Source organism: Thamnophis elegans, chromosome 13 (genome assembly GCF_009769535.1).
Source record: "Thamnophis elegans isolate rThaEle1 chromosome 13, rThaEle1.pri, whole genome shotgun sequence".
NCBI lineage: Eukaryota > Metazoa > Chordata > Lepidosauria > Squamata > Colubridae > Thamnophis > Thamnophis elegans.
Window position 1 is genome coordinate 10367190 of NC_045553.1, and position 17310 is coordinate 10384499.

The following is a 17310-nucleotide window of genomic DNA, read 5'->3' on the forward strand; positions in this document are numbered from 1 at the left end:
TCAACCTTTTTTCCCCTCACTCCCATCAGCCTTTGCGGCCGCAGCGGCGCAAGCAGCACGCGGTGGGCGTGCCGCGTCGTCGTGTGGGCGGAGCCAAGGCGGCGCAGCGACGGAGCTCGCGGCGGGAGCGGGCAGCGGAGGCGGGAAGCCGCACGGCGACAAGGAGCGAACCCAACGGGGGAGCGGCAGCCCCACCATGGCGGAGACGAAGGTGAGGGGAGACGAAGAAGCGGAGGGAGAGGCGCTGAGGTAGAGGTGGCGGTTGTTTCCCGCTCCGCCTTTTAGGCCCTTCAGGCGCGAGGCGGCCTTCCCTCACCGGCTCGGGGGGGGGGTGTGTGGCTGCGGTGAGGGACTTCATTTCCCAGCATTCCTTGCCCTTGCCGGCTACGGCCGGGCCTTCGGAGAGTTGTAGTCCCGGCAGGGAGAGACGGGGTCCTGCGGCCTCGTGCTTTGCTCCTCCCTCCCTCTTTTCTGGGCCGTCCCATGTGTTCCGGGGGAGATGGAATGGGAGAAACGGCGGGAAGGATCCCGATCATGCCCCTCCCCTCCCCAAAAGCCCCTCCGCGGTGGTCTTTTAGTTGCCTCCATGGCTTGGGGGGGTCATTTTCGGCATTCCCGAGCCAGCCCCTCCCCCAAAATTGCTTCTCTCCCCCCCCCAGAAGAATGGTTTCTCCCCACGAGGGTCTTTTCCCCTGGCTGGATATCAGGGCAGCCATCCCTGAGCCCAAAAGCGATGCCCGCCTATTGTTTCGGCCAGGGAGCCCTTCCACGCTGCACGGCCCCAATAATAATTATTAATTAAATTAATTACTAAATTTTCATGGCGCTCATGTCCCCTACGAGGTGACTCTGGCCCCCAGTGTGTTTCTGTCCCCCGTCCCCCCAATACACACACACACATAACAAGGATCCAAATTTCGTACTACTACTTTCCTGGTGCATTTTTTAAAAAAAATCATATCAAATTACTTTATTTTTCATTGAAAAGCCAGTGCCATGTCAGGATAACAATTAAAAATAAAGCAAAGCTAAAGAAAAATCAATAGTAAATCTTAACATACAGGCTAATAATTATAACAGTACTATATTAACAATAATTACAGTAATAAGACCAAAAGAAAAGAAAAAAGAGCTTTAACTAAATTTCTACTTATATTAGTTTATTTACAATTTTCCCACATTATATCCATAATTTTATACCTCTTTATTTTCCAAAGTAACAACGATTGACATTTGTCAACTTTACACTCATTGCTACCTCCTGGCTCTATCCATTCATAAAATTCATTCCATGTCCTATAATATTTCAAGTCTTCTTTATCTTTAATTTTTAAGGTTAATCTATCCATTTCAGCCCAATCCCATGGGGTGTTCGCATTTTTCCAATATTTATCATTTGCAATTCTTGCTGCAGTCAATACATGTAACACCCACATAAGGATCCAAATTTCGTACTACTACTTTCCTGATGCATATTTTTTTTAAAAGAATATTAAATTTCTATGCCGGTCTTAAACTTTTGCACAACATTCTTGTGGCTTCCTAGGTTCGCCAGTCTTTAAACTCTGGAATCCCCCTTTGCCTTCTTCAAAATGATGGGTTTAGTTGGACTGGGTTATATCTATTATGGAGGTGTTCTGTATTGGAAATTAAAACTAAGAAAATGTTAAAATGTTTGTTAATTTGACTTTGTGAATACCAGCAAATATCATGAATACCCCAGGGGTCCCCAGGCCACTGTTTGAGAAGTGGTGGGCTAAGCGAACGGCAGTGATTTCCCTTAAATCGGGTTTTCAGGTTCCAGATTGCTGTAAAAAGAATTGCAATATGTGAAAGTCATTTTGGGCATCATTATTTGTTTCAAGGATATTTTTTTTTTCTCAAGTGCAAAATAAAGTGCAGATAAGGTTCAATTCTGGAGAAGGAAAACCTTGAGGTTTTAAAATCCTCATTTGTATAGTAGCCATCAAATTCCAATTAATCTGTTCTCATTCTTGGTTTTTGACTAAAGTACAAACAAGGGAATGCACAATTTTTTAATACTTTTATTTCTCAGCTGACCACTACCAAAGACTCCTGAATAAAGCCTCAGATTTTTGTGGCAGCATCCTTTTATTGATGTTTTTATGTATTCTTTTCACAAATCTGTGGTGTTTATTCCTTGGACGAGGAAGGTTCTCCACCCAATTAGGGTAAATTTTTAATACGGTTGGATGTCAATTGAGGAGCACCATATATACCTATATTTAGAAGTGTTGCAAGCTGGCACTCTTTCTTTTCTAAAGCTTAGAAAGTGATAATATAACTAAAAACATGATTTGGAGATTTCTGCTTGTGAGATTTTTGAACTTTGTGTTCTTTTGAAGTTCTGTAAAAAAAACTGTTGTTTTCAGAATGAAATAGGATTAAATTGGCGCTCTAATGAAAGGCAGATGGTGTGTTTACCAGAATGTCTATCTTAATTTTTTGAAATGATCTTCTCTAATAAGCCTTTGGTGCATTATCCTCTCTTTAGCAGGAGGCACATGAGGAGCATGACTCAGCAACTGACAATGCTGATGACTCTAACCACGACCCGCAGTTTGAGCCCATCGTTTCTCTTCCTGAGCAAGAGATCAAAACTCTGGAGGAAGACGAGGAGGAGGTTTTCAAAATGTAAGCTCAAGTTGAAGCTTTCTGCAATTAAATTAGCAGGCTCTCCTAACTTTCAGGAAGGAAACTTTCCAGGTGTAAAACTGAAGTCCCACTTTTGTGGGAAATATGTGACAGGCTTAACTTTTAACAAAATGGGCTGTTTAAACTCATTCAGTATTGGAACTGTAGGACCGGTCCCCATTCTGTGGGTCACGGCCCACTTAGTGGGCTGTGAGGATTTGCAGGGGCACATCTTGTGCAAGCAGCGAGCATTTAAGTGAGCAGCAGGCACACATGCATGCCACTCGCACAAATGGAGCTGCATGCTTTCTGGCTGCTCACGCAAAACCTTTTCCCTCCTGGCCAGAAAAGTTGGGGGACTCTGCTCTAGGACGGTAAAGTTGATGGAGTAAGTAGACATGGCAAAATTGATTCTCTAAATTAAAGAATTTACCTAGTTTTGTTTCTACTTGGAGACTACTTCTGTACTTTCTACTTGAAACTGTGGGGGTGAAATCTTTGAGTTTAGGTTTCGAAGATTAAAATGATTTAGTAATGGATAAAAGTAACTTTTAAAGTTCAGAAATTTAAAGTAAAAGGTCAGTGTATTATTTTTTTAATCTGCAGCACTGAAGAAAGTCAGAAATCATTACTTTTTTGTATGTTTCTCTCTCCTTTTCTTATTTTCCCAACTTTTGTTTCTTCTATATTTTACTTCATCATGAAGCTTAATTTAAAAAGTGTTGGAACTCCATTGTACCTGACTGAAACTGACTTAGCCATCCCAAAAGTAAATTTTAAAGGCATTTTATTTCAAAGGAGTTTCTCTAGAGGCTTTTATCAAACGATGAATTCCAGGTTTGTGTTGTCTTATTAGTTATGTCAGTGATGCTAAAAGATCCTAATTCAGTATAATCTCTGAAATATTCATTGCCATTCATTTGACTTTTTTTTTTTGCACTTTATTTTTTCATGAAGGCGAGCAAAACTTTTCCGATTTGCATCAGAAAGTGACCTTCCAGAATGGAAAGAACGTGGAACTGGGGATGTAAAACTCCTGAAGCACAAAGATAAGGGGACCATCCGCCTTTTAATGAGGAGAGATAAGACTCTTAAAATCTGTGCAAACCATTATAGTATGTAATTTAGTATTCTTCTAGTTAAGATTGCTATATATGTTGGTTTTGTAACAAACTCTTTCTGAAGTCAAATTGATAGCTTCATTCTGCTCAATGGTTTTAGAAAACTATTCAAGGCCCAATTACTTTTATTTGTAGTTATAGGTTGTATTGTTAGAAACTGAATAATAGTGATAACATTGTGAAATATATTCGACAATATTTTAAATATGGATAATAGATAATTGGACAGTCATTCTTGTCTAGTCTTCCTTGCTGGTTCTTCACAGCTTTATAATATTGCTTGATAGTTTGTATTATCTTGCTATATTACCTGTGCCTAATTCCTCCCCTCCTCACTTCAGTCACACCTGTCATGGAGTTGAAACCCAACGCTGGGAGTGACCGGGCCTGGGTGTGGAATACACATGCTGATTTTGCAGATGAGAGTCCTAAACCAGAGCTGCTGGCAATTCGGTTTTTAAATGCAGAAAGTAAGTTCCTTGTTTTGGAGAAATTGGATTTAAAAAAAAAAAAGTGGTCTTCCTCTCCTTGTAGTTTAGGAATGATGGGAAAACCCGACACTAGAATAGAAAAGAACAGGGGTTGGCAACTTTAAACACTGAAAGAGCCATTTGGACCCATTCCCCACAGAAAAGAAAACACCGGGAGCCACAAAAACCCTTCCTGTGCCTGACTATTTCCTGAGCGGCCACAAAACTAGCCTATGTAGTTGAATCAAAGGTTATGTTTTCTTCTGAAACTTTTCTTTTCTTGGATTTATCCATGGTTAATCTACCGGGGGTCGAAAAGCTCGATAAGTCATGTGCCGGCAGGTGTCGCACATTGGTGGTTGTGACACATGTTTTGAGCAACAGGGAGCCACAGCAGAGGGATGAAAGAGCCACATGCTGTTTCAGAGCCGTAGGTTGCTGACCTCTGGAATAGAATAACAGAGTTGGAAGGGACCTTGGAGGTCTCGTAGTCCCCTTGCTTAGGCAGGAATCCCTACACCACTTCAGACACCCCTGTTCTATGAGATCTGTTCAAGGTGCCAGGAGAAGGCTCGGATTTTTAAGCCAGAAAGAAGGCAGTCCGATGTATTAGAGGGCTATAGACGGTGTGATGCATAGCTAGTCCTCGACTTAACGACCACAATTGAGCCCAAAATGTCTGTTGCAGAAAGAAAAAAAAAACCACTTGTTCATTGGCCCCATTTTACAACCTTTCTTGCCACAGTTGTTAAGTGAATTGCTGTAGTTTCAATTAATAACAGTAAGTTAAGTGAATCTGGTTTCCCCTTTGACTTTGCTCTTCAGAAAGTCTCAAAAGTGATCACATGACTCCAGAAATACAGGTTAACAGTTGGAAGGGACCTTGTAGGTCATCTAACCCAACCCCCTGCCCAAGTAGGAGACCCCCACCCCACTTCTGAGAGATGGCAGTAAGTCTCTTCTTGAAAGCTTCCAGTGATGAAGCTCCCACAATGTCTGAAGGCAAGCTGGAGAAAATTGCAACCGGCATAAATATATGCCAGTTGCCAAGCGTTCAAATTTTGTTCCCGTGACCACAGGGATGGTGCAGTGGTTGTAAGTGTGAAAAATGGTCATAAGTTACTTTTTCCACTGCCGTTGTAAATGCTAAAAGAATGTTTGTATGTTGAGGATTGCCTGTAGCTCAGGAATCTGCAAAGGGATGAAGCAAATACGGATTCAGAGAGATGCTCCTCAGCCTGTGAAGTTACAAAGATTTTTCCTGTTGAATGAATTACGTTCAGAGAGGCGTTGTGAGAATTGTGTTGGAGAACACACAAACCAGCATACAGAGACACTGCAGTTTAAATAGAGGTATCAGAGTCCATTAAACTGTCCAAGTAATACACGGATAAGACAGTCATCAATGTCTTTCAGTTAAGGGATAATCCAAATAACATAGTCCAGTATCATATAATCAGTTCAGTACTCAAAGTTTGCTACCAGTTGCAAAGCTTACAATAGCTCACGGTACTTTCTAACAGCCAGCTTCCAAAAACACTCAGATCAGATCAGCCTAGCATCTAATAAACAGAGAGCTAACTGTCATTCTGGCTCCCTCTTATGGCCAATTGAGGAAACAGCAACCAATCAGATTTTATAGTATGATTTAAAGAAACAGGTACAACATTGTTACATGGTTTATATATTGCCAACCCAACAGATTATATTCTTAACAAGGCAGTCCTCGAGTTACAACAGTTCGTTTAGTGACTGTTTATAAAGTTACAAGTTCACTGAAAAAAAGTGACTTACAGCCGCTGTTCACACTTAGAACCGTTGCAGCATCTCTATGATCATGTGATCAAAATTTGGGTGCTTGGCAGCTGGTTCATATTTATGACGGTTGTGGTGCCCCAGTCAGTGGGGAAACAAAATTCACTTCACTGTGTTACTAACAACAGCTGCACTGATTCACTTAACTGCTGTGGCAAGAAAGCTCCTACGATGGAGCACAATTCACTTAACTGTCCCACTTAGCAACACAAATGTTGGGCTGAATTGTGGTCGTAAGTCGAGGATTACCTTTACTTGCAGTTTCTGTCTAGTGGTAGATTACAGTGACCTTAAGTGGCCACTCCTGTCATGCCAATTTCACAATTTTCGTTATATGGAAATTCACTCAGCCCATAATAACCTCACCTTTTTTAACCCTTTGCTGAGAGTCTTCATTTTTCCATCAGGAAGGCAAAAGGGCTTCTGAAAGGGGAAATTTAGCTGAAATTGCATCCACTGCATGCAAATCTTAGCCTCTGGTCTGAAGAAGCACGTGCTTTCCTACGTGTTTCGACTTTGCTTGCTTAAATCCCTCTCTCGTTTTGCTCCTTTCAAACAGACGCACAGAAATTCAAGGCAAAATTCGAAGAATGTAGGGGTGAAGTTGATAAAAAGGGAAAGAAAGGTAAGATGTTTGTATTCGCTTATTTCTGAAAAAAAAAGGAATATTACCCTTCATAAGATCTGAAGCATTTCTTCTGAGGTCCCTCACCAGTCAAAGAAGTAGCCAAGAGATACAAGTCTGCACCACATATTTTACAGAAGTGTATAAGATGTGTATAGGCTTCATATGTGTTACCTAGAGCAGGCATGAGAATCGTGCATTCTATTAAAGGAGGTGTTCTGACCAAGGCTTCACAAAGCAAACTCCTTGTCCTGACAAAAAACCCTTTGATTAATTGACACTGAATTCTGCTCATTCATATCTAGCAAAGTCTTTCAAGGGAGGATTTACAGTCACCTTATCTGCCTTGGAGAGCTGCCAGGCCGATATCCGCAAATCTTGGCAAGGAGCCTCAGTCACGAACCAATTAAGCGAAACAATGGTCTCCTGCAAACTCCACTCCCCTTTTGCTCCTCTTTTATTTTCTCTGGGAGGGGCCATTCATCATCCACTTTACTTTGTTGTCATTGTACATATATACCCAGTTTAAACATACAACTTACTCCCAAGTCGACCCCTGTTTTTTAGCTGTTCCCTTTGTCTGGCCACTCTGCGCATGCACACACTGGGAACAGGCTCCAGCTGTTCATCTGCCTCAATGATGTCTGACTCTGAAGGCAGCTGATAATTGGCATACGGCTCTGGCCCCCTCCCTGCCTCCGACACAGAGCCTTCCTCAGAGCCTTCCCCAGACTCCAGGACTGGCCCATGTTCCTCCCCAACCTCCTCATGGCCGCTGGTATGCCACAACAGGAGATAATTTCCCTTTCCCTGCCATTTAATACTCATTTTGTGCCAATTGTTAATTTTGCTTGTTTATTTTTTCCTTATTGGAAAATAAACAATAGAATTATTTTGTCATTAATCATCCGTTCTTTCACACTTAGTTGTAGGGAATACATTCAGAATTTGTCTTGGGGTATATTCGTCTTTCATCTCAGTTGTTTCTTATTATTTATAGCTCAACTTTATGAAAATGTTCCAGTATCATTTAGCCAAATTGAATAAAAAGTCAGTGGGCTGCTATTCCACATGGTCAGGTAGTCCTTGACTTAACAACCGGTCCTCTCATTTGCAACCATTGCAGCATCCCCACAGTCACATGATCAAAATTCAGGCACTTGGCAACTAATTTGTATGAGTGTCCTGGGATCACATGATCAATATTTGCAACAAAGTCAATTGGGTGGGGGGAGCCATATTCCCTTAACAACCGTGTGATTCACTTAATGGTTTATGCAGACAATCATAAAATTGAGTGATTCATTTAACTTATTTATTTATTAATTAGACTTATATACCGCTTCATAGGGCTTTCAGCCCTCTCTAAGCGGTTTATAGATTTTTAGCAAATTGAGTCAGCAATTTGCCCCCACAGTCTGGGTCCTCATTTCACCCACCTCGGAAGGATGGAAGGCTGAGTCAACCTTGAGCCGGTGAGATTTGAACCGCTGAACTGCAGATAACAGTCAGCTGAAGTGGCCTGCAGTACTGCAGCCTAACCACTGCACCACCTCGGTTCTTCCAACTTCCTTGCTTAGTAATGGAAGAATTATAGTCGTAACTCAAGGACTACCTGTTTCTATGATATCAATTACTTTTAGCTATAATGGACAAAAATAATTTCCATCTGGTCGAATATGGTGGGAAAGTGGGGCAGTTGTTCAAGACTGGGAGCCTTATAAATAAAGCAATATTTTTATGTTTTCATTATTTCTGAGGTGTTGAGCCCCACAATATTCTGGTCAATAGGCTTTCCATTTTCATCTGTATCGGCAGGCTCACTCTGCGCGTGACTACCATAGTTACAGTGCTTTTTAAGTCTGCTAGAGTAGCAGTCCAGAATAAAACAAAACATTTCCTCCTTGTGGATTTCTGTTTTGATTGTCTTGGCACATCACATTTAATTCTGAACAGGTTTTTAAGTGTTAAAACTTGTGAAAATGCTGCGTAGATCTAATTCTTCTTAGATATTCAGGCAAAGCAAATTGGAAAATGCTTTTCTTTTTTAGGTTTATTTTTGAACCATAGTAGCAAAAGGTCGGGAACGACTAGCACATATGTGCAAGGGGAACTTTTACCTTTAGCAAAAGGTTCTCATGTTATGTTCAGTTTTCGGCATATCTATACTTGCAGTTCATACTCATAAGTTATTACAGAGATAATGTTTTCCCTGCTGCATTCCATAACCTTGTTTCCAGCTAATGCCTATTAAATGCTAATGGTCTACACCGACATTTTTTAGCAGAAACAGACAAAAACGATAGCGCTGATAAAATTGCTGAGAAATTAGAAGACCTTTCTGTAAAGGACGAGTGCAAAGAATCGGAGAAGAAAGAAGGCAAGGAAAAGACTGAAGAAAAGCAATAAATCATTTTGGGCCTTGTGTTTTTCCTTTTTTTTTTCTTAAATTTTTTTCTTAATTTTTACAAGGGACTTTATAAAGAACTGTATTCTAATGTTTTTTTTTCTAAGCTTTTGCCCTTTTGGAAGAATTCTCCAGGAAAAAAAAAAGATCCATTCCCCAGTCATGAAAATGTACTGTGCTTAAAACTCACTTTTCCATAGTGGAAATACTTATTTATAGTCATCCAGGAGAGTGAACAAATAAAGCTTTGGAAACGGTATGAAAAAGAAGAGGGTTTTCTATATACACTTCATGTGTGGCTGCCCTTGTTACCTTGGGTTATATGTTTGGGTGCCTATTTTAAGTGAGGTATAGTGTAACTGAATTCTACCGATTGGGGGGAAAAAAAGAGAGAGTAACAAAGATGTTTCTGATGCATTGTGGCTGAATGTTGTAATGACTGAAAGGAGAAATTTTATGCTAAGGTTCCTTTTCTTGTAATTGAGGTTTGAGTGACCTTAAGTGTTCTTGTGCAGATTTATTAGAATGTCCCTTTGAATCTAATGTCATCCCACAATGGCCTATGATGTATTTCAAAATATTACGGTTTCTTTTAGTTGGTGATCCAGAAAGGCAGAAATAATATCTTTTTAATTATTATCAAAAGTGGGAGATGTCCAGCGAATGCGATTTTTTTTTTATAAAGCTGTTTCAAAGGCCTTTTTTTTTCTCCTGCAGAGCAAAATCCTTCTTTTCTGTGTAAAAGGGGCAGAGGTCCAGTTCCTTCTATATAATAATTTTCAGTATAAACTCCATGTAGGTATGAAGACAAGTAATAACATTTTTTGTTGCTTTTGCTGTCTCGATTGTAGCATTTTCATAGTGTGTTCTGGGGGGAAACGGGGGTGGGTGGGATTCACCTTTTTTAAAAGATAACTTTTGGTTGTGAGAAAAATAATAATAATCCACCTTTCTTACTTAATGCCACCCGGGGAAAAGCACTGATGTCTGCATTTGCATCTGTTAGTCCACATGATTCCCTCATTTTAACAATAAACTTTTGGGTAACAAAACGTTTCATTGTGGGCTCCCTCCTCATTGTCACTGGTAGTTGAAAGAAGTTAAGATTCACAGCCCAGGGACACCCTTAAATCTTTGCCAGAGAGACCAAAAATGTTCTGTATGATGAGCTTCTGCATCCATAACCATGGGGTACGCTCACCCAACCAAGTATGCTGTCGCTTTCCATCCTCATGGCAAAAATGGAATATAATTGGTCTTCGAAAATTGGGGAGGGGGGATTTTTTTTACATATAACTCAGGCTTTCTCAGTGTGTATATATTCTGCAAGCTGTATTCCCTCCTTGACCCATTTCTCTTGATTGTAGAAATCTTCCCCAAAAGTAACACAGGTTGTCTGTCCTGCATATAAGTTTGAGAGCGCCTGGTCTAAGTTTCTTTCAAAGATTCAAGTTCTCCATGTCGGCTTGTTCCGGTGTTCCTCAACTGTGGCGCCTTAAAGATGAGTGGACTTTAACTCCCAGAATTCCCCAGCCAGCTAGGGAATTCTGGGAGTTGAAGTCCACACATCTTCAACGTTGCCATGATTGACAAACGCTTGCATCTCAAGTGTGGCTGTAAAACATTCCTTTTCTCTTGCTTGAAACAATATGCCCAGTCGTCTTGTTACTACTTTAATTAAAAGCTTTTGTTCAATTAACAGCAGAACTGTTTGAACTCATCCGTGATTTTTTTCTGGAATTTTTAAGTATTCCCTTGATATTCTGTCTCCCTCCCCACAATCATCATTACATTTTTTAATGGATGCATTCGTTTCTTCCTGTAGTATTGTATTTTTTGCGTTATTATACTTGGACTAAGGCATGACTGCAGGTTGGGAGATGCAGAAATACCTCAACCAGTCCCAAGGACCTGTCAGTATACCCAACAGTAAGGTAAAAAGGGCATTGGACACTTATTTTCAGATTGAAATCACTATAAATGGTTTTATAAAAAAAAAAGGCACTGTTCACCTGGCTAACTTTGAAATAAATTTAATCTTCATCTTTTTGTTTTGCTTAATTCTTGTAATGTAAGTGGGAGGGGGGGATGAAACTACAGTTTGGTGTGTTCTGTTTTTGATTCTTAGAACTGTTGGTCTCTCTGGTCTCAGGATAACTTGTGTGTAACTGCTCTTGATCTGCCCTTTAAGCTATTTTAACAGCTTGATTTCCTGTATTGTAATTTCTGGGACATAAAAAAGTGAATGATGTGCGAAAAAAGGAAAAGCACCTGTTGAATGTGACTCTTTAGTGCAGCTCCTCGTCTGTCACTTGGATTTGGGAGGGAGTGGGGGGGACAGGGGGACGAAAGGGAACAATTGCATTGTTGTTGCTGTGTGTAAATGTACTATGCAGGTTGCCTGTTCTGTTTGCTCCCTTTGTAAAATGCAACGCTTGTGTGTGCTTTTCCGAGGCCTCTTCTCCTTGCAATTTTTTTTTAATGGTGGAAACGTGTTCAGAAAGAGAAACGAAGCCATACCGACAGGATTTATATAGTGTTTGTTTAACTTTATATATTAAAACAAAATGATGTTTCAACGATGCTGTGTAAAAAGAAACAGGAGCATAAAGTAAGATGCTATAAAAGAAATACGTGCCATCTTATTTTTAATTGGAAAGCGGATTGGTGCCTTGAGTTATTGCAGGTTGGAGCTTATTAAATCAATACCCTGGAAATGCACTGCAGCAAACTTTCGGTTTCTCGTAGTCGGCCACTTGACTTGTATGGGTAAATGAAGCTGCAGTTTTTATCATTTGCACTAATGCAACCCTGTCTACCTGGAATACAGGTAGTCCTCGACTTATGACCACAATTGGGCCTAAAAATTTACATTGCTAAGTGATGCAGTTAAGTTTTGGGCTTTGCCCCATTTTGCGACCTTTCTTGCCACTGTTGTTAAAGTGAATCATTGTGGTTGTTAAGTGAGTAACATGGGTAAGGGAATCCGGCCTCCCCATTGATTTGTCAGAAAGCCGCAAAAGGGGATCGTGTGACCCAAGGATCCTGCAACCGTCACAGATATGAGTCAGTTGCTGAGCCTGTGAATTTTGATCACCTGACCCACGGGGATGCTGCAACGGTTGTAAGTGTGAAAAACGGCCATAAGTCCCCTTTTTCAGTGGTGGTGGTCACTAAATGAACTGTTGTAACTTGAGGACTACCTGTAGTGATTAAGTAGCACTAGAAACCAGGAGGTGGTGAGTTTTAGTTCTGCTTAAGGTATGAAACTGACTGCGTGACCTTAGGCCAGTCTCTTTTTCTCAGCCTAGGAAGGAGGAAATCCTTGCCAAGAAAACTAGGGACAGGTCCATGCAGTTGCCAGCAGTCAACACACACACACACCTCTTTCTAGGACATTTTTGCCGCCTTAGCAGGATTCCTGAAACGAAATTAAAGAATGGCTCAATATTGTACACAATAATAGCAAAATAATGCTAATGGATGGGTCCTAAATTGCTTAAACTGCTATCGCAGCATAAATACAATACATAGACATTAGTAAAGGAGGGAAAAATCAGTTGGACTTATTCCCCAAATTGTAACCGCATACGCTATTTGAAGCTATTATGAATAATTCATCTCTCTTGTAACAAAAGCAAATTTGGACAATAAATGCTACAAAGGGCCTTGGTAAAAATTTTGAGGGTATACAAGATACACACATTTAGCATTTGCACTAAAAACCCGAAGAGACTAACTCTCACAAATCGGTGAAAACTAAATAGTAAGACATCTGATAAAGCATGTGTGTGGTTGCAATCAATATAATTTTGTGCTAATATTCACTGCAAGCTGTGTTTTCTACAGTAATGTACAGTATGGTACAACTTTGTACTGTATTGGCAACTGAGTTTGCCAAGTGCCTTTACTGTTTAATCCCAGAGAAACAAAATGGATCTAAAGAAGATTGTGACGTTGAAAAGGTTTTACCAGCTGGCTACCTCAGCTTTTCAAGATGTTACAGCCAAATCTTAAACTTGGTCCCCATCATCTCCAGAAGAAGAACGTTGCTAGCTCTTAGTAGTAAGATGATTATCAAGTTTATTTGTGGCCTATCCCGCCATTGGCTACTCTAGGTGGCTCACAACCATCAAAAATGAAATAAAAAGGAAGTTCGATAGGTAAAGATAGTACGATAGATAAAGATGCTCCTGAGGCTAAATGTCTTTTGCTCAACAAGGCCAGGTAGCCCTGATGAGGATAACCTAGTTTGGTAATGCAACGTATGCAAGAAAAACACCAAACTCTGCACCTCCACCAATAATCCTCCCTACCAGTACTGATGATGTTACCTAGTTAGGTAATAAAATGTGAGAAACTTGCCAAGGTAAGTTGACAAGGTTGAATTGCACGTAGATGTCTTAACGAGAAGAACCACTGAGTTGGCAACGTTTCACTGCTGCTTTGGTATTCTATGGAGAAATTGACCCAACTTCTAAGCTGTATGAAACCGCATGGATGAGGGCCGAGAACCTTTCATCGCCTAGCTAAGCCCCAACCGGTGATGCTGCATGCCAGAGCGAATGATTTAAAGAGGAAACCCAAAAGTCCTTCAATTCACACTTGAGTCATGGGGATAACATCATCTTGGCAAGCTTCACCATCATTTTTGAAAGCTTCCTGACTTCGCCGTCTACTTAATGGCCTCGGACTTCCTGCTACTTTTTAAGTACTGAATCGACCCTCTGGCTTATCTTCTAAACCCAGTGAAAGTCACTCCTGGGCCTTCAGGCCTGTGTTTGTGGTGTGTGTGTGTGTGTGTGTGTACTTGGAAGGTTGGCAAGTTACCTCATAAAGCGTCGCAGGGTTGGGAATTTAAGGATCCAATTAGGACAACTGCAGTTTTCCTTTTTTAAAATGCTTTTGTCCAAAACTTGAAATCTGCTTAAAAGCCTTTGCAATCAAAGGTGGGGACATTAATCTGACTCCCTGCCCTTCGCTCCCATCAGGTTTGTTCCTGCCCAGTGGACAAAAGCAAAGTGCCAGCTGTTGCATCCTGGGTGCAAAATTGTATGGGGGTTATGCAAAAGTGAACACATCTGTACATGTGAGGGCCGGCCCATCTGTTTGGGGAGGCAGTAGTGTGTAACCTGCCAATTTGGAACTTGCTCATCGTGGCTTTTTTTTCTCCCTAACTTCCTGCAGACGGCAATCAAAAAGGACTTCGAAACATCACACAGTCCACACGTTGGTCATCCTTATGGGCAGATTCCAGGCAAATGACCACACTGAAACACAAAGCAAGGTTCAGCTTTTCAACTCCATCCATGGGATGGAACCCAAAAACAACAACTGCAGTTGTGCTCCAAACAGGATGCATTGCAGTATTTTGCAACAGTGGTTAGAATGGATGCACAAAAAAATATCTGTTTTTACTTATGGGTGCAGTGGAATTCTTCAAATTTGTGACTGGGCTAATTAAAGGCAGGTGGCTGCCTCTGGTTACCACCCTATTCCATGGCACACAACCAGAAAGACAGCGTGGACAGACAGCCCAGAACAGAAATGGACCTTGCTCCCTTTGCAACCCCCTGGAGCTAAAGGTGAGAGAAATTAAGGTTATTAGAAAATTCAGCCCCTCGTTTATTAATCTGGCTGACTACTTTTTTAAAAAACTTTTTTTTATTTTCAAAACAAACACAACACATAAAACCTTCCTTCTTTACATACTGTAGAAAGTGTATCAGTTGGTTACAAAAGGTTTTCGTGCATCTCTTCCACAGTCCAAGCATAATTCATATTAACTCAAGTATTTTAACTCAAATATTTATACATGTTACCCTTATACCTCCATTTTTATTTGACTATAATTATTTAAACGTCCATCATAAAATATACCAAGATTTAATACATAACCACATACTGGCATTTCATTTAATATTTCTAAAATCCTCCAATATAACACTGAATCCTTATGTCCTACTCTAGCTAAACATCCATAATATTTAATAACAAGACTTTTCTAATCCTCCTTTTCAAATCGCTGTTGGCAATTTTCATCTAGTTTCCTTATATTATACATACATACATACACACACATAAATACATACACACACACACACATGTCATCATCCCTCCTTTATTTGACTATATCCTGTATGTCTGGCTGACTACTTAACACAGGCCGATCTCTGTTGCTAGGGCCACCTGGGTTCTATGTATAATTCAGTTGTGCTATTTATATATCGACATTTATGTAATATGCAAGGTAATTCACACCCTGTACATACACCCACAAAATCCCCCAAATCAGACAATCTGCTACCCCCGCCTTTTTTTTTCTCACTTTTGAGATTTCCTGGAATTGTCAAAGCTGAAGCCAGTAGGTGCAAACTATAAAATAATAGAGAAATAAACCTTTTTTTTTTCAGAGTACGTGAAGAAAAACAGGAGAAGGGTTTAAATGCAAGACCAGGAGTGGGGTGGGTTTTTTCCCCACACCTGACCCGAACTGTTCATTGTGGCTTGTTTGCAGCATGCCTGGCAGGGCAAACGTGGCCTTCGTGCATTGCAAACCGTGGCTTACAGTTTATATACGATGCTGCCAAAATCTTTGTAGGAAGGCCATTACTTTTTTTTTCTTTTAATCCTAATCGTTCGCTTGAGAAGGTTTACCATAAACATTTCCACTGCATGAAATAGAATGAAAACATTGGTGGGGGGGGGGCTTAACCATGCCATCTGGTTCTCCCGAGCCCCTTCCTCAAATTAAGCAAGAACTGCTTGTGCTTTGTAAAGGCGATGGATCACATGTCCACATTATTGGAGGATCTTGGGTTGGGGAATACCCATGGGATGCAAACGATAAGTTTAGCGATTTTACAGAATGCCCAAACTTCTTTGGAGTCGTCAAATCAATCTTTAAAAAGCCAATTTTGTTGTTGTTAGTTGCAAAGTTGTGTCCAATACATTGCGACCCCCTGGACAACGTTCCTCCAGGCCTTCCTGTCCTCTACCATCCTCTGGAGTCCATTTAAGCTCATGCCGACTGCTTCAGTGACTCCATCCAGCCACCTCCTTCTCTGCCGTCCCTGTCTTCTTTTGCCCTCCATCGTTCCCTACATGAGGCTCTTCTCCAGGGAATCCTTCCTTCTTATTAGATGGCCAAAGTATTTGAGTTTCCTCTTCAGGATCTGGCCTTCTAAAGAGCAGTCAGGGTTGATCTCCTCTAGGACTGACCAGTTGGATGTCCTTGCAGTCCAAGGGACTTGCAGGAGTCTTCTCCAGCACCAGAGTTCAAAGGCCTCCATTCTTTGGCGCTCAGCCTTCCTTATGGTCCAACCTTCACAGCCATCCATTGCAACTGGGAAAACCATAAACCTTGACTAGACACACTTGTGTTGGCAGGGTGAGGTCTGTGCTTTTTACTAGGCTGTCTAGATTTTCCATAGCTTTCCTCCCCAGGAGCAAGCATCTTTTAATTTCTTGGCTGCAGTCCCCATCTGCGGTGACCTTCGCCACGACAAGGCAGTAATCCATAAAGGGGGAAAAGCCAATAAGATCTTTTAAACATCTGAATGAATGCCAATCTACTTTCATCCTTTATAAATACAGTAATCCTCGATTTATAACCATTCATTTAGCCAGGCCTTCAAAATTACAACCGCAGTAACCGAAGGGAGTTAGTTACAATTGCTCTTTGCCTTTACAGCCATTGCAGCATCCCCCAGAGTCATGTGATCAAAATTCATAAGTCACTTGGTATGTATTTAACCATGGTGGCACTGTCCCAAGGTCACGTGATTATCATTTGCAAGCTTCCCAACCGGCTTTCCAACAAGCAGAGCCAATGGGGAAAGCTGGATTCACTTAACGACTGTGTGTTCTGACCGAGGCTTCCCAAGAGCACAGAGCAAACTCCTTGTCCCGACAAAAATCCCTTTTATTAATTTGCTGTGAATTCTGCTCATTCACATCCAGCAAAGTCTTTCAAGGGAGGATTTACGGTCACAGACCTTATCTGGCTTGGAGAGCTGACAGTCCGATATCTGCAAAACTTGGCAAGGAGACTTGGAGAGCCAGGAACCAATGAATTGAACGAATTGTCTCCTGCAAACTCCACTCCCCCTTTGCTCCTCTTTTATTCCCTCTGGGAGGGGCCATTCATCATCTGACCTTACTCCCAAGTCGACCTCTGTTCTTTAGCTCTTCCCTTCATCTGGCAACTCTGAGCAT

At 41.1% G+C, this 17310-nt stretch overlaps 1 protein-coding gene across 4 annotated transcripts; it reads left to right on the forward strand.

The window, feature by feature from the left end:
• Positions 1–85: 85 nt before the first annotated feature.
• RANBP1 (RAN binding protein 1) lies at positions 86–11644 on the forward strand. 4 transcript variants are annotated; one of them, XM_032229118.1, is made up of 6 exons: positions 86–211; positions 2519–2655; positions 3613–3770; positions 4118–4246; positions 6621–6686; positions 8974–11644. In XM_032229118.1, exons 1-6 carry the CDS (start codon positions 197–199, stop codon positions 9093–9095), a joined length of 627 nt encoding a protein of 208 aa, XP_032085009.1. In that variant the 5' UTR covers positions 86–196; the 3' UTR covers positions 9096–11644. The 4 variants fall into 4 exon arrangements, with proteins under 4 accessions (XP_032085009.1, XP_032085008.1, XP_032085007.1 ...); XM_032229117.1 differs by having other exon boundaries at positions 87–211; positions 2516–2655; XM_032229116.1 differs by having other exon boundaries at positions 88–211; positions 8971–11142.
• Positions 11645–17310: the final 5666 nt, after the last annotated feature.